The 23,881-nt window shown below is 40.3% G+C and overlaps 3 protein-coding genes across 4 annotated transcripts in view; 2 read left to right on the top strand and 1 right to left on the bottom strand.

Annotated features, from left to right (window-relative positions):
- Positions 1-3,766, top strand: part of b4galnt1b (beta-1,4-N-acetyl-galactosaminyl transferase 1b) — a 12,753-nt gene extending 8,987 nt beyond the window's left edge. For both annotated transcript variants that reach the window (XM_010767326.1, XM_010767325.1), the window contains exons 11-12: positions 298-535; positions 1,920-3,766. In XM_010767326.1, coding sequence (XP_010765628.1) covers positions 298-535; positions 1,920-2,137 — 456 coding nt within the window. In that variant the 3' untranslated portion in view covers positions 2,138-3,766. The remainder of the gene's footprint in view (positions 1-297; positions 536-1,919) is intronic.
- A 1,774-nt stretch (positions 3,767-5,540) lies between these two features.
- On the bottom strand, positions 5,541-17,647 carry LOC104942126 (rho guanine nucleotide exchange factor 25-like). Its single transcript, XM_010767323.1, has 15 exons — positions 17,325-17,647; positions 17,133-17,237; positions 14,403-14,530; positions 13,916-13,982; positions 13,718-13,821; positions 13,481-13,550; positions 11,965-12,054; positions 11,778-11,870; positions 11,486-11,536; positions 10,080-10,157; positions 9,795-9,986; positions 9,529-9,709; positions 8,553-8,758; positions 7,631-7,771; positions 5,541-6,366 (listed from the first exon to the last, which is right to left on the bottom strand). Exons 1-15 carry the CDS (start codon positions 17,436-17,438, stop codon positions 6,280-6,282), a joined length of 1,707 nt encoding a protein of 568 aa, XP_010765625.1. The 5' UTR covers positions 17,439-17,647; the 3' UTR covers positions 5,541-6,279.
- A 3,144-nt stretch (positions 17,648-20,791) lies between these two features.
- Positions 20,792-22,038, top strand: LOC104942125 (uncharacterized). Its single transcript, XM_010767322.1, has 2 exons — positions 20,792-21,435; positions 21,613-22,038. The coding sequence occupies exons 1-2, from the start codon at positions 20,896-20,898 to the stop codon at positions 21,949-21,951; spliced, it is 879 nt and encodes a 292-aa protein (XP_010765624.1). The 5' UTR covers positions 20,792-20,895; the 3' UTR covers positions 21,952-22,038.
- Positions 22,039-23,881: the final 1,843 nt, after the last annotated feature.

Genomic DNA, 23,881 nt, shown 5'->3' with positions numbered 1-23,881 from the left:
GTTACGTTACGTTACGTTACGTTAGTTAGTAGTAGTAGTACGTACGTAGTACGTTACGTTACGTACGTACGTACGTACGTACGTACGTACGTACGTACGTACGTACGTACGTACGTACCGTAACCGTAACGTACGTACGTACGTACGTACGTACGTACGTACTACGTACTACGTAGTAGTGTGTGGTGTGTGTGTGTGTGTGTGTGTGTGTGTGTGTGTGTGTGTGTGTGTGTGTGTGTGTGTGTGTGTGTGTGTGTGTGTGTGTGTGTGTGTGTGTGTGTGTGTGTGTGTGTCCAGGTGGGCGGTGCAGTGCGGGAGGCCACAGGTTACACTGCCACCTACAGACAGACCATCTCCATTGAGTCAGGGGAGGAGGATGGAGACTGTTTACACTTGAGGAGAGGGTTTCATCACGTCATCCAAGGCTTTCCTAACTGCGTGGTGACTGACGGGGTCATTAACTTCTTCCTGGCCCGCACCGACAAAGTGCAGCAGGTCGGCTTCGACCCGCGTCTCACAAGGGTCGCTCACCTGGGTGAGTACAGGGGAAGAATAATGTTCATATCGAACAGTGAAGAGTGTTATTTGACTATTCAAATGTACAATAACATTGTTGTAATGGCAATTTCGTTGTTCCAATATCCTATATCTTTTTTGCCATTACTTTCACATGAGAATGAGTGATCCAGACGCAGTAACAAACAGATGATTTCCGGTCTTGAGTACAGTTCAGAATGATGTTTATTGATGGTTTATATTACCAATTAATCACAGAGTGAATGGTTGTATCTTGAGCATCTGCCGGGCTGGTTGAATCGGTATGCTCTTCCTCCTGTGTCCTCGCTCTTCCGGTCACCTATGACCCCTTTTATACACCCGGTGCAGCTAACCCCCCGCCACCAAGTGTTCAAAATCGTATTGCACTATAAATATAAATTAAATAAACTGACATGCCAACAACACCCATAAAATGGCTCCTACAACAGTCTTTTATCAGAGCAGGGTGTGAAAAAGGAAGTGTCAAAATTCTACACTCATGTGTGTGCTTGCCCTTATTTCCAGTTGTTTGCAGCTAATCTGGGGCCATATTTTCCATTAAAAACACATTTAAAAAATCAAGCAAAGGAATGCTGTAAACATCTGCAAACAACATGAAATGTGTAGTTTACTTCTAACTTTTGCATACTTAAGCAACCCAGCAAGGGTTAGTTACGTACAGTGGTGTGAAATCAAGACAATCTGAATGTGAACTTGGCGCACACAAGAAACAAAGGGAGAGCCTGCAGTACCGTTCTGATTAAAGACCATGAGACTTAACTGCCTAATCATCTACGAATGCTTTGTAATGAAGTGTTTTGGTAAATTATGTTTTAAATATTCATATCTCATTTTACTTATTGAGATATTATCAAATTAACTGTTGCAAAGAAATTAAAGTGTGAAATGTTTAATCAGCTCAAGTCAACATCTCCAAATCAGTGCTCTGCTATAATTTAATTAAACTAAATGCATTAAATACAATTGAATTACATTTGTATTTAGTCCTCTAATATACAGTTTTCCACTTCTCCCTTATTAACAGGATGTTGAAATAAAGTAAACATACTTACATTGCATTATATGATTGTACTGCATAAGGAATAGATGTAAAAGCCAAATAGGCCATTATGCAAATATCACAATGATGTATTGCCATGATCCTTGCAAAAAAGAAGTGCTTTTTATTGTGTGATGATTATTGCTATAAACCTTATATGTGTTTACTATACTTATTAGAAAACACAGTGATACAAGCAGGTAATAATGCACTATGGATTGAGCATCATATAAAGCGTTAGGGATAATTCAATTAGACAGAATCAAATAAGTTGAATGTTTTAAATGCATGTGGCTGAATCATTTCTGTTTTCTTTTCTCAGAGTTTTTCATCGATGGCCTGGGATCTCTCCACGTCGGCTCTTGTGATGATGTCATTGTCAATCATGCCACCAAAATCAAACTTCCCTGGACGAGCCAATCAGAGAGCGACAAGACTTACGCCAAGTTTCGCTACCCGCCGGCCTCCTCTGACGCCACACACACGAAAAACGGCCTGCTGTTCTTCAAGAACCGATTTCAGTGTTTGACTCATAATTAGTGTCTCTGTTCTTCAGCCTGAGGGCTCCTCTGCTCTTCATGAGTTGCCAAAGAAGTTCTCCTCCCCCGCCACGCCCCGACAGACAAGATTTAGACACACTTTTGGTTTGATTTTTACTTAACAACCTTTATTAGAAGTGTTAGGATTCAACATAGAGAAACAGTCAGTGCTAAAATATCCTCATCCACAGTATATATTAAAGACACAGATATCAAAAGGCTGTCTAGACAGTCACCTGTAGAAACAAACATAATCATCTTGTTTTCCCAGACCCAGTTCATCATCTTATTTCATTTGATTTGGCTTTACATTCTCGAGCTGTTCTGACACAGAGACCGAGCTTTGGGGAAACCTGGCCGGTAGCAAATTCCCAGACTGAGTCCCTTCATTGTCATTCTAGGCTAATGAGCAGAGCAGAGCTACGTGGCCTCCTTCAATTTGCACTATCAACAAAAAAAAGACTGAGCTTGAGAAAAGCAATGGACGTTTGAGGATGACAGCAAAGGGACACTTGCCAGAAAGTGACAATCCTGTAGACACAGCACATACTGTAGGCATCCTTTCCACCAACGCCACATGAAGAATGCATTCAGAACTTCTCCGCCTGTGGTTTCTGCGCTCTGTCACTGACGGGTCCTGCCAAAGGTTGGGATGTTGGCTTGCGGGTGTTTTTATCTCATTGTGTTAAAGTTTTGCTAAGCCCCCTTTACCCAGAATCCTGTGTCATTTGTGAGCGATTAATTGCGTCTGAGGAGGAGAAACTTTCAGTCCCATCACCTATGGTGTCAGCTGATCTGCGAGCAGCCTTCTGTTGTGTGTTTTTGTCTTCTGCTGTCTGACACTCGACTAACATCTAAAGAAGAGGAGCGCTTCTGTCCGATGCACGTTGCTGAACGGCAAAGAAAGGAAATGCATCTTTACACGCTGCCTAAAAGAAAAAGTGCATGTTTATTTTTTCTTATTATAAGTGAAGAAAAGAAAAAAAAACAGCACATTGAGACAGAATTAATCAGCGTTTGGTGATAAATGAACATCTTGAAAGTATGTAGCCGGAGCATGAAAGTGAGACAAAGTCAAGGCGAGACGGAGAAGCTTGAAAATCCTGTTTTTATACTGACCCTTTGGAGAGTTACTGTTTGCCTCATGCCTGAAGGGATGTTGTTTTATACCATGGCCTTTAGATGGTGCCCTTGTATCACCTTATTGTTTCATAAGACCAATTAGTTTCGAAAAGTTATTTGTTATTAACAAAGAGGTGCCAGAGACTTATGCCTGATGTTTTTTTTTTTATCTGAAGATGAATATTTTAAAACAATTTTGAGTGATATTTATTTATTATTGATTTTTGTTTCTGAAGTTAGCTGTGTGTATGGGGAATCAAAGTGAAACTTCATCAGTGACAGTATTATTAAAGGTTTTTGTGTGATTGTGTGTTCAAAGATTTGTAATTGTCGGCAGATCTATAGCTGAGCTGAAAGCATTTTTTTGTGTGATATTAATTGTGTGAACACAGAAATGTAACTTGCCTGCTTCACCCAAAAACCACTGGTTGATTTGTCTGGTCACGTATTATGAGCATTTTTAAATTGATTTAGACTGTTGACATATTAAAATGTCTGTGGAAACGCCTCTTTTATTGCCCTAAATTATGTTGAGGGGTTGGGATGGGGGTCTACATTAAAGTCATAGGTTCGTTAAGGCATCCTTGTCCATCTCCAAATGTAGACACTTATTACTAAACCAAAACAAAAGCATTGATTGTTGTATTCCTGCCATCACCGTTCATCCTCTAATTGTTGGACTGGGACATATTTACAGGACTCAGTTAATATTCTACGTTTGTGATTTAAGTCAAAAGTAATATACTGTGTCTATACAGCAGTTGGCTCCTGCATCGTTTAGTCCTTCGTTTATATATTTGTTCATCACGGTCATTATTTTGTGAATATTTTTATAGAAAAGAGTAAGACAACTAAAGCAGAGGAAGCCACTTAAGGGTCAGTAAAAAATAAGAACAGGGTCAACGTTTAAATGTTGGTTGTTGTGAGGGAAGCATCTGAAAACACTGAGCCCAAATGGTGCTACTTGATACCTTTATACATACAGTATACGTTTGATACACAAGGATAGATGCCTCACAGGCAGAGGATGTGGGACCCAAGGAGTCAGGAGACTATGAGGTGAGGTGAAATGACTGAAACAAGTGGCAAACATCCCCAAAGAAATACAATAAATACAAATACATTCAAAACAATCAAAAACAAAGGTTTGGAGACCACTTACATCTCTGTGCCCTGCCCATTATCCAGCCATGGTCCGTCCATGTTGACCCACTGTATAATATAAAAAACATTTAAATGATATGAGAATTTAAGAAAAAAGGACAGAACATATTTCGTGTTGAGCCGTGCACAGAAGAGAGCAGACAAGGCGGAGGTGTTAAGAAAGTCAGTGTGCATGGGAAGCACACTCACACTGCTCCAAAGCACAGTGAGCCTTTGGGACGTGAGGTGTCAGAGTGAGACCACCAACCGCCACCGCGTGACCATAAAACTTTGTTTGTCATCACAACTGTCATTTCAACTTTCAAACAAACATTCATGATATAAAAGAGGATGATGATAGATTAAAGAGTAACTAATTTATAGAAAAAAGCATGAGCATCTTCAATCTCTCCACTAGAGGACGCTTTAGCAACAGTTCGCTGTTCTTAATCTGATAATGTGTAAATCTTTGATTATAGCTTGTATGTTGGAATAAAGAGTCCTTTGTAAAAAAAAGAATTGGAAATTCAAAAAATAGATCAGCAGGCTCTAATCTCTATGTAAATACAAATCATGGTTTCCTGCAGAATATTCCACAAGTCACATCGCAGTAGAATTAATTCCCCCAAAATGCATTTTCATGCACCCTGAACCAGAGCCTCTATTTGAGGCAATCTCTTATTGAATCGCAATAATAATAAAAAACATAACATAAACAGACGGAGAAAAAAGAGACCATAAAAAGATGCAAAATGATTACAAAGAAATGCAAAACAACACAAGACACAAAATGTTGCACGACTACAACACATTTTTAAACAGCTACCAAGAGAACCAAGAGATGCACAATGGCCACACAGCGAAATCTAATTACAAAAAAAACATAAAAGATGCAAAAAGCTGAGAAAAGATGCAAAACAACCAAATATATAACAGAAGTTACTTCAAAATACGTACCACAGTCTGGGGGTCTTGCTCCCATGTGCTGACAGAGGGTTGGGGGTCCCTCTAACATGTCTGAGCCCAGGGGCCAGTGGTCTCATTGTCTCAGTCATCCATGACTGTGTGACAAAGTGTTACTCTGAAATATCTTAACGTTTTTATAAAAATGATGGTGACAACAGCATTTCTCTTTCATCCCCTGTGTGTGTTGGGACAGCACAGAGGCTCTTTATTGATACGATCCCACATGAGATTATTTACATTCATGATGACAGTGACAGGTGAGCACCTGTTTTATCTTTGTTCCCCTTTTCCTCTTTCTGCTCGATTAGGACGGGTGCTTTGTGTAAGTTTGCAAATGTGTTTCGTTCAGATAACAGTTTAACAATGGCAGGGTTAAAATAGCCCACCAACGGGGAAAAAACAGCTATTTGCTAATCTGCAGGGAACCACAGAGATACAGACCTGATTCAGACCCCCGAGTGAAACCACAGTCTCTCAGTCACTTCAGGATGCAGAGTATGACAGAGTTAAGGGTTTTAAACTCTCAGGGGGAATTTTGTGGAATTGGTCCCTTGTGAAAATATTACAAAAAAATCCACCCATTAATTTTCAATGGAAAAAGTTAGAAATGTCTACATAGACAATATGATATACAGTCTCTGTAATGCTTCAAAACCATATTTTAACATCTCATCTGTTATCATCGCCTGTACATGTGTGTCCATGCAGAGTAAACACACGATCAAACCAACGTGTTATAGAAGAAGAAATCCAGGATAGCCAAAACCATGGTGGAGAAGAAAAATCGGAGAGTAATTGGGGATCAAATATGAGGAAGAGAAACAGTGAGACAAGCGTGAATCCAACGATGCTGCCTCAGCCGAGGGGCTCCTGCTCCAGAAAGGTGAAGTGAGTCTGTGTCACCGCAGGTCATCACTGCTCGCTCTCTGTCAGCTGACCCAGGTTGTTTGGTTGAGCACCCTCATTTAATGTAGCTGCCTGGACCCTGGCAGTCACACCCTGAGAGGAAAAAACAACCAATTAAACAGCAGTTGCATTTTATTTTGCATATTCTTTGTTAAAATGTGTGACACATTTGGATGGAAACCTGGCTTGTAGGTGAGCCTATCACATTACATCGAGCAATTGAATTGGTTTGTAGAAAAATATTGATTATTGCAGCTTATAAAAGATGTATAAGCTATACAAATGACTATTTTTGTGCTTCTCCAATGCTAATATAATACTAGTGGTTCACTAGACAAACTTCCAAGGTTTTGCTTGAATATCATTTGCACAGAAATACAATTTTGGAGTTGTCACATCCATATGGGTGGTTGTAGAATAAGCTTAACGTGAAACCTGTCTTTAAACTTGCTCTTAGAGCAGGATGGAAACAGCCTGAACACAAAGAGGACAAGAGCCAGATAAGCAATATGTGATCAAACCATTTCCTCCTCCTGGTGGAAGTCTGACTGAATAAGATAAAACAGCAGGTCAGTCAGTTTTCCATAAAGTTTATGACTGAATGACATTGGCTTAAGATTAGATGGACCTGGTTTGTAAAACCTTGCAGAAACAACAACAGGATATTTGACAAAGGCAACTGGAGAGTAATTTCCCCTCATCATTAGTGATTTATTTTATTTATTTAATCGATTATTTGGCAGGGACAATGCACAGTAATGAACACTTAAAACATTAAAATGTGTCAAGCGTAACAGTGCCAGATTTAGCTTTGAGCTCATTTCCATCCGTAGTCCCTCACATAAAACATTTAAGATATTAATTACATTTTACAAACATAGCAAAAACAAAATACATGATATGCAAGAGCAAGAGCAGCATACACAAGTATTTATCACATGGTAATACAATATAGCAGCAACGACATATCAAGTGCAAGAGCAGATACAAGAGCTACAAAAAGTGCAAGAGAAGATACCCCTGTGTTAAAGTGCATTTAGCGGTGATTGCACGATGGTTTGTTTCTCAACCATTCTTTGAGTGACTTTGTAGCTATTGAGACTGGGACAATCCCGTAACTCAGTTGGGAGGTTATTCCACAATGAGCTGCCTTTAATGGAGAGTACATTTAGTCCAAAAGTGGTCTGTCTACGGTGGACTTCACAGTCTCCTCTGGTTTCTGACCTAGTGCAGCATCCAGTGTGTTTTTGTGGATGAATTCCCCTGATCATGACAACAAACTGCCTTATGCCGCTGACATAGACAAATCAGCTCTATCTGGTCCAAACCTTTGTGTTCTGTGGATTATGAAGTGTACCTGCATGATGTGCTGGCTGCAGGGTGTCAGGCCATTGAACGTCCCATGGTCGAGGCTCACCTCTGTGCACAAACTGAGCTGCTGGTGGGAGCGAAGAGGAGGGAGAGCTGATCGATGGGTTGAAGCACAGGGACTAGAAAACTTAAGAGAGAATCAGAAATCAGAAAGAAAGTGGATGTCAGAGGAGGAGAAATGTATTAAAGGCTCTAGGGCAGGGGTGTCAAACTCAAGGCCCTTTGCAAGCTCTTGCCGGCCGGAATTTGGCCCGCGACTTCATTTTATGTCGCACGAGCTTGCAAAGAACATAATGAGTTTATTATACAGTTACATGCCACTTTACAGAAGCACGTTGTCCATAAACTACATTGGACACAATGCATCTCATTTTGTGACATGCACACTGAAGAGACTTGCAATTATTTGCCCTAGACTTCTGCTTCAGACGTCGTTAGTTATGAAGTTATTAACCTATTTGATAATAATCCAATGAGGCAATAATGTAATATAATACATTATTTGATATATATTATATATTCATATAGTCTTAAAGTTACAACCGGCCCTTTGAGTTCAACCATAATGCGAATGTGATCCGCGATGAAATTGAGTTTGACACCCCTGCTCTAGGGTGTAAAAACTGAGATTTCATGTCTTTTTCAATGTATCCTCACACAATGGTTCATACGTTATCTGAAAAGTGTTTCATGCGGTATCCTGTGAAAGTCCACAACAGTTTATTAAAGGGACAGGCATTAAAACTGATCATTAATACAGGTATTATCAGACAGACTGCGTGAGGAAATAATGTGTTTTTAACAATTAAGCATGTAAACAACTTTTGTATGAATGAACCTGAAGATGAGTATGATATTTCCCTTTTAATGTACATAAATGCTCCAGGGAAGCGTAGCAGCACACTCACCACCTTGGAGGCCGGGCTGTGGTGGGGGCGGTGCAGAGAGGGCAGGGAGGTGTTGTGGGTCAGCAGGCAGGGCAGCCGCCGGCGGTCCATGGACGCAGAGGAGTGAGGTCGCAGGCCGGGGGCTGAAGCAGTCGGAGACCTCATGTTCCTGCCGAGGCTGTTCGACTTGCTCTCCCTGCGCTGGTACTCGATTGGAGACTGAAGGGCTGCAGGAAGAGATGTCACATTAAAGGTCTCCTATTATACTGTTTTTAGGCATATATTATAGGTCTCAGATATATACAAATATGTGTGTTAGGTGTTTTGCTCAAAATACCAAACAGATCACGCATTCTAGCCCTGCCTCATACCCCTCTAATTCAGCCTTGTTAGAGAAGGGCTGATTCTAGGTCTAAAAGCTTTAACAAAAAAAGAAGGGGGGGGAGCTTATGCAGGAGAATTCTACCCAGATACTCAGCTAAATGCTGCCGTGATCAAATGCCACATCGTGTTCAAAACCACATCAAGGATTATTTCTGAAACAGTCTGGAGCTCAAATGCTTCTTCTCTTGCAGGTTTACTACAAGGTGAGTTTCTTTTTTTATTTCCTGCTTTTTTACACATGCTCTCTCCAGTACAGGTTAGCTCTGAGTGTTAGCATGCTTGCTAATGTAAACAAAGACCATACTTCCAAAACACGTCGGCATTGTTTCTGATAGTGAAGTTTCTGATCCGTGGGTGTAAAGCCAGCCCACATTTCTGATATTACGTCATATCGGATGCTGGATCAGTTCCGTTGTACCCCCGTTTTTAGAGATTTGGGTATGGAGGAAAAGAGAGAGGGTTTTGTTTTCTGACACTTTGTGAGTTCCCGTACACACCGGGGACACATATTTATATATAAAAGACATAAAAAAGTGCATTTTGCATGATAGGACACCTTTAAGGCAAACTCTTTCATCTCTAGTTTTATTGAAGGATCACTGAGCTCTGGTACCATTAAGGAAGTTCCTCTGAGTCTCTAAGATCTGAACCACGTCATCGAGCCAAGCTTGCTTTATTTCCAGAGATGATGCCTGCATGATGAAGCGCGTCACACTGCCATCAGTCCCGCGGGAGGTCAGCACCAGGGAGCACGGATCATTATCAGAGCAATCCTCTATGCCCAAACAGCTGACCTGAAGCACACAGGAGACTCGTTATACATGGAGAAAAAAACACTAAACTATGGATGAATTGAGGATGTTTTAAAAACACACGCACCTTGATGCTGTTTTTAAAAGTGTACCCAGGCAAAGACAAGCCCTTTTTCTTATCGATGGGCTCACTGAAGATGACCAGCTGCTCAAACAGGAAGACCCTCCTCTCCTTCCCTTTGGACGGGAAGGGGCTCTCCGGCTCGCTGACAGAGAACGTGTCCTGCTGGAGCAGCTTCCCCTGAGCCGTGATCTTCCCCTGGAACAGTGAGTTGGTCAGTAACAGACCTTGGATCAGCCTGCATGTGTTTCATCTGTGATGACGGACAGGAAATAACTTATCTGGTCTCACCTCAAAACCTTGGAGCCTGCCAACGTTCATCATATCATTACAGCGCTTTGGCACGAAACACATCACCTCCACGGCGCTCTGATGGAAGAAATGCAGGGGAATTAGTAAGTGAGAATAATATTTTGTGATTTGCAGACTGAGTATTATCTTACCCATGCAGCCAGTTTATTAAGCACATCTAGCTAAAGCTAATGCGGTTTATCAGTGTTCCTAATTGCTTCAAAAATGTTTACTGTTAGATTAGAAGAAATGTATATCTACTTCAACTTTTGATCAGTTTATGAGTGTTAATGAAAGCCTTATGAATTTCTAATAATTGTTCATAATAGCATTAAAATCAATGTTTAACTACTATATATTATCAGTTTTTTAAACCTTTGCTAAACCTTTTTGTCTCTTTCATTCAAATGGATTTATACTTAAAATGCATTCATTAGCCTAATAAAGGCTTTATTAACTCCAACACTGCATTATTTCTCACTTAAGATCCAGTAGATTCAAAAGTTCATTAACTGCTAAAACATGCAAATTAAAGTTTTTATTCATAGTAATAAAGAAAAAAAAGCTTGAAGGTTTTACAATCACATCATGCTTCACTTAGTTAAACTAATGACATGTGTTTATGATGATGCTATTATTAACACCATAATATATATCAACATAACTTGTAAGAATTGATAAGGGTCTCGTTATCTATTAATGAATGATTATTACAAGCCCCTTATTCAGGGTATATGCAGGAATCCTGAAGTCGAATTGAATACCTTTTAAGAGCCTTTCCATACATTTTAAGACCTCATCGCCACTTCGAGTTTTAACCGGTTACATTGGCGACACACATTACCTCACATTGACTATAGTATTGATTGTCCTTCCTCCTTATCTTCCAACCATTTGGACGCAAACTTGCATTTCCCCAAAACGATGTTGTTTAACAACCGGCGTAAACGGACCTTCGAACGCTATCAAGCAGTGGGCGTGCGATGTCCTGTTCAGATTATGTCAAATCCAACGGGATGCCATAAATAAACTACACAGAATCACACTACACACCTACGCAATGATTACATTCAGGTACACTGTAGAATACAACCTCTTTGGACAATTGATGTACTTATTGAAAACAAGCTACAAAATGTAATACCTTGGAAAATGCCGTTTAATACTTTTCAATAGCCTTAATTTTCGCTTAATTGATTTATCAACTTTTAATACTTTTTAAGACCCCGCGGACACCCTGTTATTATAACATGTTATCACACCTTCCTTTATAAAGGTTGTAATGTAAAGTGAACTGAACCAAATTGGCATGAAGGTAGGATTTATTGCAGGTCTCCTATTGCATATTAGGTTTAAGCTAGATGTGCATGAGGTGACTGTATTCACGTTCTGTAATGATCTCTTACCTCCAGCTCCTCAACATCCCGTCCTGCTTTGCTGTAGTACTTCAGGAAGTCCTGGGGTCAGAGAGTTTATTTAGAGTTTTTGTTATTTTCAAGAAAGTAAAAAGTGCCCTTATAATAAAACCCAAAGCAGGAAAGGCTACTTGGCATTCTAAAGATCCATTATTGTAGTGGCTACAAAATAGGACAAAGTGTATTGACTGCCACTAGGTCAGGTTCCTCAGAGTTCCTGGGAAGACCTTTGTATATCTTGTTGTTGGTGTGCCATGCATGCAGGTCATGTTAAACATCAAACCTTCAGCAGTAGCTGATACTTCATGATCCTCTGAACGGGTTTGATGAGCAGATCGTTGAGCTGCAGCCTGTGACCCAACTGCTGCCGGAGATCCTGTCAGGTGACCACAAAGATAGATAAGGTTTAAAGTAAAAAGTTCCCAAAGAGTTCCAGTAAAACTGACTGTGGTATATACAAGTAAACTCACCTCAAAGAAGTTCTCAATGTACTCGGAGACAACGTGCTCTGATTTGGGTTTGTTCTGACAGTAAACCACATACATGTGAAGACGCCGTTCCTGAAAGGTAAACAATTAAGAGAGGAAGAGCTCATATGGTGCAGCGAGAGAGTACACATTTGAGGTACTTTTATACATCTACTTCACTACATCTCAGAGGGATATGTCCTTCATTTTTGATCTATGCGCATTTATCTAGCAGCTTTAGATACTTTACAGATTACCGATTTGCTTCCCCTTCTTGGCCACTGAAAACATGCTGTGTTGGTTCTGGGTGTTAAAAAACCTGAAGGAGGAAGTGTACCTTTATGGGTTAAGGACATTTTCCAACTTCTTAGGCAGCTAGATAACATTTTTAAAAACCCTCTCTGACCAGCTGGAAAATGCATCATCACAAAGCTGAAAAAGGGCTGTTATCTGCCCACATCAAAAAAACACATGAGGACTTTATAGAATGTAATGCCACATTAGAATGAATCCAAACACACCCTATATTCACTTTGTAACAAAGATAGGGGAACGTTTACTGCACAGGTGATACTTTGAGAAAAGATTTGAGTTTGTTTGCTGATTATACTTACATAGGTTAAGGTTTTGAATGTAGGACTTTACTTCTAGTGGTGTATTTTAAAAGTGTGGTATTAATACTTTTAAGTTAAGGATCAAAATACTTGGTCCAACACAAGTGAGAAACGGATATAGAAATAATAATCCTGTGTGCTGTTTGGACTCCTCTCAGTTTTGTTGTACTCCAAATCTGCTCAAGAGTCTTTTTGGAGTTTTGTTAAACCAGTGCAGGACCTTTGCCTCATTAAATAGTTCCAGTGACTGAGGAAGAAAGGTTTAATTTGCTGTGGCTTAATTCTGCGTGCCACACTACACTGCTTGAAGCGGAAAGAGAAACTGAGCCAAATCAAAATATTTCCCCCATTATTCTCCAGAAGGAGATTTTTCTTTTGTAACAATACTGTTACTGATACTGTTATGTACTACCCTAGAGGTTGTTCATGGTTTCTGCATTGAACCCATGTGTGCAGTGTCTTTGAATTCAGCAGAAATTCTGTGTTGATGTTTGTAATTCCGTTGGAAATTCCATTTGCGGAGATCTGTTTCCACTGTGATATGAAATAGTAGGTTTCTCAAAGTTCAGTGTTAAACAACCACATATGGAAAACATTGAGGTGGTTGTGAATATTTGTATAGAGCTCTGAGATCTGTAATTCCAGCTCATTTTCACAAAAGGAGGCGTCTCTGAGGAGCATCTTTAACACTGAGGGCTTTGAGAGCTGATGAGACTGTTTATTCTGCAGCTGCACCTGCACACAGACTGATCTGCGGGATGAACACACATCTGGATGGTCGGGGGCCAAGGTTTCACACACAGTCAGATCTCTGATCTAAGCGATGGCCTTCAGCCAAATTGAAAACACGCCGAGAAATGAAACTTTTCATCCACACACACTAACACACTGATCTGTAGACTCACATGTTTGATGAAGAGCTTGGCCAGGCTGTCGGGATCACACACACATTTCTCCAGCTCTCCCAGGAAATAACTGTGTGACACGAAGCAGAGAGGGTGGAATCATCATCCACACACACTCCCACAACCACCTTGAAACATGAGGAGCTTAGGAGAAATATGTGTAAACTCTGTGATGGTACAAATTCAGAAGAACTAACAAGGGAGGGCAGAGGAGATGTCTCTGACTCTCTGACTCACTCTTTATGCCACTCGTAGATCTGATGGATGTTTCCAAACACAATCCGTTCCTTCCCTTTCAGATCCTCAGGGACTCCCTGTTTAGACATGCTGCCCATGTAGCCCTGTACACAAACACACACACGGACACTTTTCAATTGAATGAATTTAGTAAAAGTGTTGTACACAGATTATTTGACAGCTGGTGGAGAGACACACCTGCACGATGAGCCCGAGATCTTCCACATACAGCCTTTCTGTCTCTATCAGCTCTGCCAGCACATATCTGACGGATAGATTACGAAACAGCAAATACATCACAATAATAAAAAAGTACATTTTGGTTAAAAAAAGTGGTATTTGTCCAACATTTTGATAAATACGCTTATACAGTATGCTTTCTTTCTGATAGGGTTGATACCATTGTCATGTCTGAATTAAAAAAATAAACTATAGCAATGAGACAGTTAGTTAAGCTTAGCATTAAGACTGGTAACGGGTCAAACAACTGGCCTGGCTTTTCCTACTAAATTCAAATATGCCTACTACTACATGATGTTGTCAGTCTACCCTGAAATTAGTTAAGTGCTTTGTTCAAGAAATGTAAACACAACTTCAGCATACAGTTATGCATATGATGCTTTTCGTAAGGAAACACATAAGTGTAAAATGGTGGAGCTACTTCCTTAAAGTAGAGGTCACCTACATGCTCTTCTCTAAGGCAATGTTTCTCTCCTCCTCACTGTCCACTGCAGCCGACCACTGGCTGGACGAGTCGTCTGTCACAGTGCCGCCGTCTTCCCCTTGGAGAGAGTTCATGCTGGATCTTTGACTCTAAAACACACAAACATGGCAGCACAGATTTGTAAGCATCACAGTAACCCCAGAGGGAAGAACATTCCCAAGTATTCCGCTTAAGTACAACTTTGAGGTACTTAACTTGAGTGTTTTCATTTATTACTCTACATTTATTTGATAGTTCCTTTTTAAATTAAGCTTTTTGACAGTACACATGATATGATAAACTTATGAAATACAGTTAAATGCCAAAGATTGAATCAGGGGGTCCTTAAATTGGCCTTTTAGTTCATGCTGGTTTGAACTATTGAGCCTCCTTGTTTTTACATTGTTACTACACTATGTTTTGGCTGAGAGTCAGTAAGGCACAATGCATCCTGGTACATCTAGCCACTGCCTGTAAAGCCTTATCCTTGGGAACTCAGCTTTGACAGTAAATATATCAAGCACTGGGTAATGTATTTCTTCCATGAACTACATTTACCATAAACACTGATTCGACATTTACATAAAAGGTTTTGAATTTGTCCTTTAAATTTAGCTGAAAAACTTCTGTACTAAGCAGGATTTTAGATACAGGACTTTAGCTTTCAATGGAGTATCCTGCAATTGTTTAAAGGACCTTAAAGTACTAGCGGTATGTCTGAACACTTGGCAACAACCAAACAAACATAAATCATTAAGCTTCGTCTACAGAGGCTAACCCAGGCGGCACACATCTGGAAATATATATAAAGATGAGAGGGTCCTAATGGGAAACACATTAGTAGCACAATGTTATGCTTCCTTTTGGAAAGTCATGCCACCCCCTAAATCCCAAGAAACCTGAGAGCTATAATCACTTTTGAATGTCTCTCCTAAGGGACTGTTGGGCAGGGACATGTGGAAAACAGTATTAGGACTGAGAGATGAAGGTTAATAATAGGCAACATTTGTGAAATGTGTCCAGTCAGATAATAACGTTTGCGAAAACCGACCACAGTATGGAGAGTTATTGCATAACAAGTTTACCTCCTCACCTAAAAGCAGAATCATTTTGTATGTGAATTTCACTTTAAACACTTTTGGCAAACTGTAGCCTCACCACAAGTTATGCTCTGCCATGATGCACTACTAGATCAATGGCCTTCAATAGGGGTCCGTGGCCCCATTTTCTTTTTTTATTTAACATGTATGAAAATACACATTACAGTAATACGAAAATAACATACTATTAGCAATGATACATTGAGCATTTCATTCACACAAAACTGTTAACTGGTAACTAATTATTACCCATGAATCCCCATGCAATATAGCTATACGTAGCTAGCCAATGCTAAATCTGTGTGGCATCTACAGTATCAACTGCTACATATTATCATTTAAAAAACTTAGCAATGTATATAAAAGAAAGCCAGGATAGTTTCCTTTTTCTGAGCTAAGCTAACTGACATATATTCCCAACATTTGGTTTGAATTAAAAACATCTAGAGATGATAACGTCTTCTACCTTGCACAGCATTTAAGGGTTGAGAATCCAAGGTAAATATAATGCTGAAGGTGTCTATGGACTCAAAATGCTATTGGACTGAGAGAGGCCGAAAGTGAGGACAGTCATTAATCAAGCAGAAGAATGTCAAACAATGCAACAGGAACTGGAACAGTCGACAGCAAAGAAAGGAAGGAGACCGAGAGCATGCCAAGCAGGAAGTGGAGGTAAACGCATTGCTTCATCTGTGCAACCGCCACAGTCAGAATTGATGTTGACATACAGCTGGCGAGATTAGAGCTCTCCTAGCTAAATGGATTCTTATTGCTCTCATTTGCTTTGGTGTTGTGACATGTACACTCCTCACCCACAACCCTTAAGATGATTCAGCCCGCCACACGCTGCTTTGCTAGTGATTACTTCCAGATACCGTCTGGAAAAGCCCACAGGATTGATTCCAGTCCAAATGGTCTTTCAAAGAGTATTCACTGGTGTAGAGCATAGTGTAGAGTTACCAGAAATTACTCATATGTGCTGTTGTGTGTGTGCTCATCTACAAAATATGCAGAAAATGTTGCCACAATTGTTGGAAGCCAAATGATGTGGGCAAATAAAAAGCCTTTCACATGCTGATAAAACTGAACAGGCCGTAGAGGGACGTGTAAGTTTACAATTCATAGTTTCGTTCATTTAAGCGTATGTGTTTCCATTATTTATGACTTGCATTACCTGAGGGTTCGATAATGAGAGAGGCTCCAATGAAATGATCACAACAACTGGGAGGGAGTGAATAAAGTGTTGACAGCACTTGTGACTTGTATAGTTTCCATTCATCATTGTACATTTGTTTCTCTAAACCCTCCCATCTTTTTTGTACTGCTAACTACTTTTATATCTTCTTGTGGACAGACCCAGCAGCTTTCTCTGTTTCTATGATCCAGTTTTCCAGTTCTTTAGATCTTGTATTATGATATATCTTTATCATTGAATGCCTGCCTCCAGCTTGATAAAGGCTGGCGGACTGTGCAAACATCATGGACGATTTATTGATCTTCAATCAAGATATCTATTAATCTCAGACAACTTTACAGCTTTCCATAAACCTGCAGTTTGCTGAGACAGACCTTTAAATAGAACAGGAGTAGAATATAATAATAGAGACATTACTGGAGTCTGTGTGTATCTGCCTTGCAGGAGGTCGGACAGGCAGCTCGGACAGGGCGGCTCCGCAGGAGAAGGAGCTGCTGGACTCAACAGGCCATCTTTCCACACCTGTACAACACAAACACCACAACCATTACAAACAAGAACGTATTTCCTCAGGAGAAATGAATGCAGCCGTCTGTTATTAAGCCTCACCAGTGTGTCTGCAGACGGGAGGATGGTGTAGCTGTCGTGCGGTTGCAGAGGCCTCTGCTGAGCTTCACTGTGGGAAAGCAGCGACTGCGGCGGCCGGCTGTCTGACCTGAACATCTGCTTCTCAACTTTCCCCGCTCCTGCTCTGGCATCAGAGCTCAGCTTGCGGACGGGATTGGTGAGCCATTTCTTCAGGGCGCTGACAGGGTACCGAGATGCTGCAGACGGGGAGTGTGAGCAGGGGCTGGAGCTGCCGGAGGCCTGCAGGGGCACCGGGCCCCCTGATGGAGTGATACTGCCGCTGCTGCCCGCCACAGAGTAGGACTCTGCTGCAGAGAGAGAGAGGAAGAGGGAAAATGATCGGGTTAATACAGCGGCTAATTGTGGGGAACATCCTCTCAGGTCAGATGCTGCAGACAGATTTCAGCACAAAAATGTTGGTCAATTTCCTGTGTTAATCCCCAACTGTAACTTTAGTAGCTTCCGCTACTGTACCTACCAGTCCTAAATTATTATAAACACATCTGTTCTCACGAGGAAGTTTAAATGGAGATTATATAATGCAGTTTGACTGGATTCATTTGTTAGACATTGTACTCATCTGTTGACTTACTGACCAATGGAGAGTAGTTCAAGGTTCATTAAATTATAATAGTAGGTTTGTTAAGGAATTGTCACATACTCTATAGATAATCTGTTAAACCTGTACATACAGAGTTAAACAGTTGTGTGTAAATATTTAGACATAATAACATACAAATATAGATATAGATATATAGTAGTCTGCAAAGGGGACTATCCAAATAAAGTGTTTTCAAACCAGAAAAGTGGTTTAATCTACAAAAAGGTTAATCACTGTTTGGTGTATAGTCTTTGAAGCAGTTTTACTCACTACTAGAAACAATGATGGAGTAAAGAGGCAGAACTGAACATTTTCAAGTTTCTTTGTGATACACTGAGACAAACATTATCTGCATTTCTAGAAGAGGCGCACTTCAAAGAAAAGCCGTGAATCTAATTAGGAAATTAAAGCTGGAACACCAATCTAACAAAATTAAGTCCATCATGTCTTCAGATAAGTGCTCTCTCATTCAATAACTCAGGCCAGACCAACACTGAAGCTGACACTCTTTTTATGCCACAGCTGGATTCTGTTTCCAGCTTTAAGATGATGGAAACTGGTACCACACTGTCTTAATCAAGCAACCTAACATTAACATTTCACTCTGTTCTGCTGATCGTAGCAAAGTGGAATCTTTCAGGAGTCTCATTTTGGACTTTTCCCAGAATCCACTATTACCCGTCAGCACATTTATGTAAGCTGTAATCATAATAACAGGCTTTCAAGAAGCCAGTGGAAATCTAGGTCAGCCATTTGCCAAAAACGTCCAGATACTGCCATTAAACACAATGCAATAATGACATTAAAATACTTAATAATAGCTTAATTTCAGTTCTCCTTTTATTTCACAATGTCCTGCAAAATCTTGCCTAAAAAAAGATGCTAAGACTACTGTTCATTACATTGGTGATGATCAGTAGTCTTAGCATCTTTTTATTTTATTTGCTAAGTATATTTGTCATGCTAATATGCTCACTGTCATCCAAAAGTTGAGTTTTCTACAACAATAAGCAGACGCAGTGTGTGTGTGTGTGTGTGTGTGTGTGTGTGTGTGTGTGTGTGTGTGTGTGTGTGTGTGTGTGTGTGTGTGTGTGCGCGCGCTGAGGTTTGAACCAATGAGAAAGTGTGCTTTTATTCTACACCAATATTATCAAAAGTCGTGCAGACCAGTTTTGATTTTGTCTTTATATCTCTTCATTTATTAATTATTTTAGGTTTTCTAAAAATTTTGTTTTTTCTTTTTTTTTTACAATAAAAATGGTTTTCTTTGGTATATTTTCACTTTTATATTTATTCTTTTATCAACACCCTTTAATATTTTTCACATTTAGTATCTTATTCTTTTACATCTATGTTGTTTTTTAGCCCTGTTATGACTCCATAATAGAGGACCACTAACAACCACTCTACCATCTGTTGAATTGATACAAAAGGTGCACCTTAGTGCAGGTTTTTCAGCGAACACATCAGCCTTTTCTAAGAACTGACGTTAATGGTGTGTAATGGTCATTGTGACGTCTAAACCACTGCTGAGCTAAGCGACTCGGCTCGTCATGTTTGTTTGAGATGCTTATGTAATGTCTTTTTCCCACACAGCGCAACAGCTGGAACACCATCCGGACAGCAGAGAGTCAGCAGTAAGCCTGCAAGCATGCACACTGTGAATGCATCCTCACATGGACGCTTCATGGACATTAGTAATATTATAAATGTTTCCTTATTTATTGAAAGTTATTTATCTCCTTATTCATTTATTATAAAAATGTGTGCATTGTTTTTTTTAGTACTTTTTAAGTCAGTAGTTTTTCTTTAGCAGGGATGAAGGAAAGTAATCTAGCTTTACTTTGTTCATCGCTCTAATTTCCAACTTTCCACTTTTCTATTAATATGGTTAATTTACTGACCAATAATAAAAGCAGCGAATGAGCTAGTTGTGCAGGAATTCACTTCTGACACATCTGTTCTCGAAATGCATGTTTTTTTTTAACATATCTGTTTTTTTAACATATCTGGTGAAACAATTAAAGCTTCTTGAAGTTATCAAAAATAGGTCCAGCAATGTCCTTCTTTCTTGAAAACTGACTAAGTATGATCTACTCTCTCTTATTAAGGTGCTGCTCACACGGGAACGTTTGCGTTTATGCACAGTATGCGTTTTAAAAAGTCTTCCGTTCACACGTATTCGTTTCATTTGACGTGTCTGTTCACACCAGAACGCTGGAAACGCTGTAGTACATATGCCGGGACTGTAAGTGGCACTGTACTTCCACACGAGACCGCTCGAAAGCGCTGGACACGCTGTAGTACCTATGCCGGGCCTGTAACTGGCGCTGTAACTTCCGCCACAGAATACACCAAAAGCAGCGAGTATAAGATCCCCCCCGGATGGTTATGGCTAGAAAGGATCCGTCTTGTGTAAAACTCTCGCGAGAGTTTGGCTGAATGTCACGTGGCTGAATGTTTACGTTTGGCAGGCAGCCTTTCAGTTACGATCGTTAACATCAGTGGGCCACAGCAAATGATGATGAGAAGCTAAACTATCTATTAATTATGTCAATTACAGGGAGTGTGATTGTTGAAATAGGGTGTTAGCGGTCTAGCTGGTGTTCAAAGAAGAATGACAACACTGTAGATCACCAACACTATGGTTTATTTTTAATTCACAGGCAAATCAACGTTGTCGCAGTAAAAGTCCCAAGATAGTTCCTGGTGCAATAAAATGTTCACTTGCAGTGTTTTACTATTATGTCTGATGTTTCTCTATTAATATTGCTGCTGCATTAATGTGTATGTTGCATCATGCTACTTCTGTAGATGTGTTTCCGAGCCGCTCCGATTACAACGAGAGTTACAACGAGAACGTGACGTCATATTTACACTAGACGGATCCTTTCTAGCCATAACCCCCCCGGATGTGTGAGGCACAAACAAAACAAACAAACAAGGTAGAAGATGGCTGCTATTCGTACAAGAAAGGAGCTATTTTCGTGGACTGACGATGAGGTAGAACTTCTGCTACATGTCACACTAGACTACAAAACTACCAAACTACAGGAGAATCTTGACTGGGAGTCCTGCAAGCCAAAATATAGCGAGATAGGGGACTTATTTCAGGCGCAATATCCGAGGACCCCGACAGAGAAAGATTTCCCTCACGACAAGGGCTCCATTACACAGGGCCAGCTTACAGCGAAGCTAAAGCAAATTCGTATTAAGTACAGGCAGGCGGTGGACCTTGGGCGTCGGAGTGGCCAAGGACGTGTTGTGTACATGTTCTTCGAGCTGTGTGAACAGATCTGGGGTGGCTCGCCTGCTAAGCACCCCCATAGCTCCGGCGTCGAGACAGGGGACTTGCTCGACTTGGAAGAGTCGTCGCCCGTACCAAGTTCATCCCCGAGTTTGGAGCGTTCCAGCGATTCGCCAGAGTCGAGTGAATCCAACGGAAGTCTGTCAACTGCTGCGGTCGTAAGGCATCGCAGGGATCTGCTCCAGGTATGTTCATGATTTCAAGCTTAACGGACTTGCTATATACTATGATGCAGTACCTTCCACAGAAAAACTGAACCTGTTTTTAAGCTTGGTAAAATTAGAAAGTATTGAGAGCTATTTCACAACATGCCTTTGGTCTTATGTTATCTGGTAATACAAACATTCTCTGGTTTATTATAGGCACAGCTGAATGGCCACAGAAGTGACCGCAGGAAGAGAAAACTTCCAGCTGAACATGCAGTGCAGGAAGACCTCAAAATAAAAAAGAGGATGTTGGACCTAATGGAGCAAACATCCAGCCGCAATGCAGCCAACATGGATCGGATGAATAACACCATGGACAACATTAACAGCACTATTCAGGGTGGCCTTTCCCTGATCAGGGAATTAATGCATGCACCCCCCCACAGTAGCAGCAGTGGATATGGACACTTCCAGGAGCCCTCATCCCCATTCATTCCTAGAAGGCCACATCCAGCTACACTGGACTACACACCAAGAGCAATTATTATTTTGTAGCTAGCAAAGGTGTTTTTTTTCCTTTTACTGTGTACACTTTGTAGCTCTTACAATAAATAATGTTCTTAATAAAAACCTTGCAAACAATAACTGTCTTGTCTTTAAGGGTCAATGTACTCCGCAAGCACTCTCTTTCCTTCTTTCTCATTACAGTCAGTGAGATATCTCAAAAATACTGTGGTCACTACCGAAACACTGGATGTTTTGTAAAAAATAAAGTACATTGAGTTATCAACTAAAATGATATGATAGTGATTGGTTTAATGTATGTTCAATTTCAACAATCATCAACTCTGGAATCAATATGATCAGTATTATGCATTTTACAAAGAAAGTTTGCATTATGATTTTTATCAATTGTATAAATTGAACTTTCAAATTTGATAAATTAGCTTATATTAATTTAATTGTGAAAACCCTCAAATATTTGTTAAAATACTATTTAGAGAAGGGAAGGTAAAACAATCTTAACAGGTTAATATAATACTTTTTTGTATGCACTATGTTTCGCTAGTGACCATTTTTGGTAGAGGAAGAACATTCCAATACAGTCTGAAAATACGATATCAAAATGTACGGTTCTTTTACTAGATATGTGTAATTTAGATATGGTAGAAAATATATATGGACCAGAACATTTAAAGTTCATGTGACAAAGTGTATATATATATATATACTGTCTGCGTATGCACATTTGTTGCACTTTATGTTCAAAGAAAGTCTGGAAGTGGTTGCAGCCAATTTAATTTTCATTTCACACTTTGAACATTGGAGAATCACATATTTATTTGCTTAGTGTTACATATGTTACATGCATTAGAAAGTACTAAAAAAAGTTATGATATAATACAAACTATCCTGTAACAGTCCTTAGGATTTATCAGCCAGGTATATGTATATTGTACAGCAGGGCTGCAGCAGCCTGTTGCTGAAGGACAGGGAATGTAACAAAGAATGCACCGTAGATGTAGCACTAACATCTGTATCATGGTCAGTAGTGTCTGGAGCACAGCAGCAACCCTGTGATGCGCAATTGTTGTTGTTGGCGAAACGCATCAGCAATGAAGCGGGGGTGAGCAGGAGAGGCGCATTCGTACATTTGTACAGTGTCATCCTCCGTGAATATTATGTAATACTTTGCTGCTTGTAATCGAATCATCCCGGGTACAATTATTATGGTAACTGTGGTTTCAGTATAACAGACCTACTACCTAGATGATCAGGATGATTTATTCAAAAATGATTAGTCTAACTATTCAAGGTGACTACGATGTCAAATAGTTCTCCTAAATCTCGGGTAAATGGTGCTCTTGTTTTGCCCAACCTAGAACGTATCAAAGAGAACGCATATTCGGGAAAGTAAATGTGCTCCGGCATTGTTTTGCTATCTTTGCCTGGGTGTTTGCTATTGCCCAGGGGTCCACCTATCTAAAACGTTTGCTTTTGCGAGACCCCCCAGGTTGCCGAGGCACCATAGCGGAGGAGATGCTATTAAAGGACTTTTTTATTGNACACAGGTATGATCCTAAGTTAAAAACATAAGGTTATCATGAGGTTGTTAACATCGTAGTTTATCAGTGGATGTTTGCTGGAACTACTTGTTAACAGCTTGTTTCCTGACGGACACACACAGCGTGACTCCGGTCAGGTAGAGACCGGTCTCAAGTCAGCACCGCTGCAGACTCGCTGTTTGAGGGCTTGATAGCCTACTCCCCCTCCACACCGCTCCACACTCGTTGCTTTGGAACAGCCCTCAATATGGCGGACCCTCCGCGTGAACGCGCAAACGGAGGGGTAGGGTGTAGGGGGCGGTTTGGGAATGGGCTGTAGTGGCAATTTCTTATGTTACCTTATATGGTAAAACCATAAAACCAAATGCTTCTGAAAGCATTGTCTAACACTACTGTACCATTTCTTCATATTTGCTGTT

The sequence above is a fragment of the Notothenia coriiceps genome, unplaced genomic scaffold (assembly GCF_000735185.1).
Source record: "Notothenia coriiceps isolate Sejong01 unplaced genomic scaffold, NC01 NC01_scaffold00004159, whole genome shotgun sequence".
Lineage (NCBI taxonomy): Eukaryota > Metazoa > Chordata > Actinopteri > Perciformes > Nototheniidae > Notothenia > Notothenia coriiceps.
The sequence above is the reverse complement of the archived record's forward strand: the minus strand, read 5'-3'. Positions and strand labels throughout refer to the sequence as shown.

Coding starts and splice junctions, on each gene's coding strand:
- LOC104942126 (XM_010767323.1), bottom strand. CDS start 17,438: ATGTTCAGGTCAGACAGCCGGCCGCCGCAGTCGCTGCTTTCCCACAGT. Junction 14,531..17,132: donor GCAGATACACACAGACTCCA/GTAATGTCTCTA, acceptor TGTGTGTTTTAG/AGTCAAAGATCCAGCATGAA. Junction 13,983..14,402: donor ATTGCCTTAGAGAAGAGCAT/GTAGGTGACCTC, acceptor TCTATCCGTCAG/ATATGTGCTGGCAGAGCTGA.
- LOC104942125 (XM_010767322.1), top strand. CDS start 20,896: ATGGCTGCTATTCGTACAAGAAAGGAGCTATTTTCGTGGACTGACGAT. Junction 21,436..21,612: donor ATCGCAGGGATCTGCTCCAG/GTATGTTCATGA, acceptor GGTTTATTATAG/GCACAGCTGAATGGCCACAG.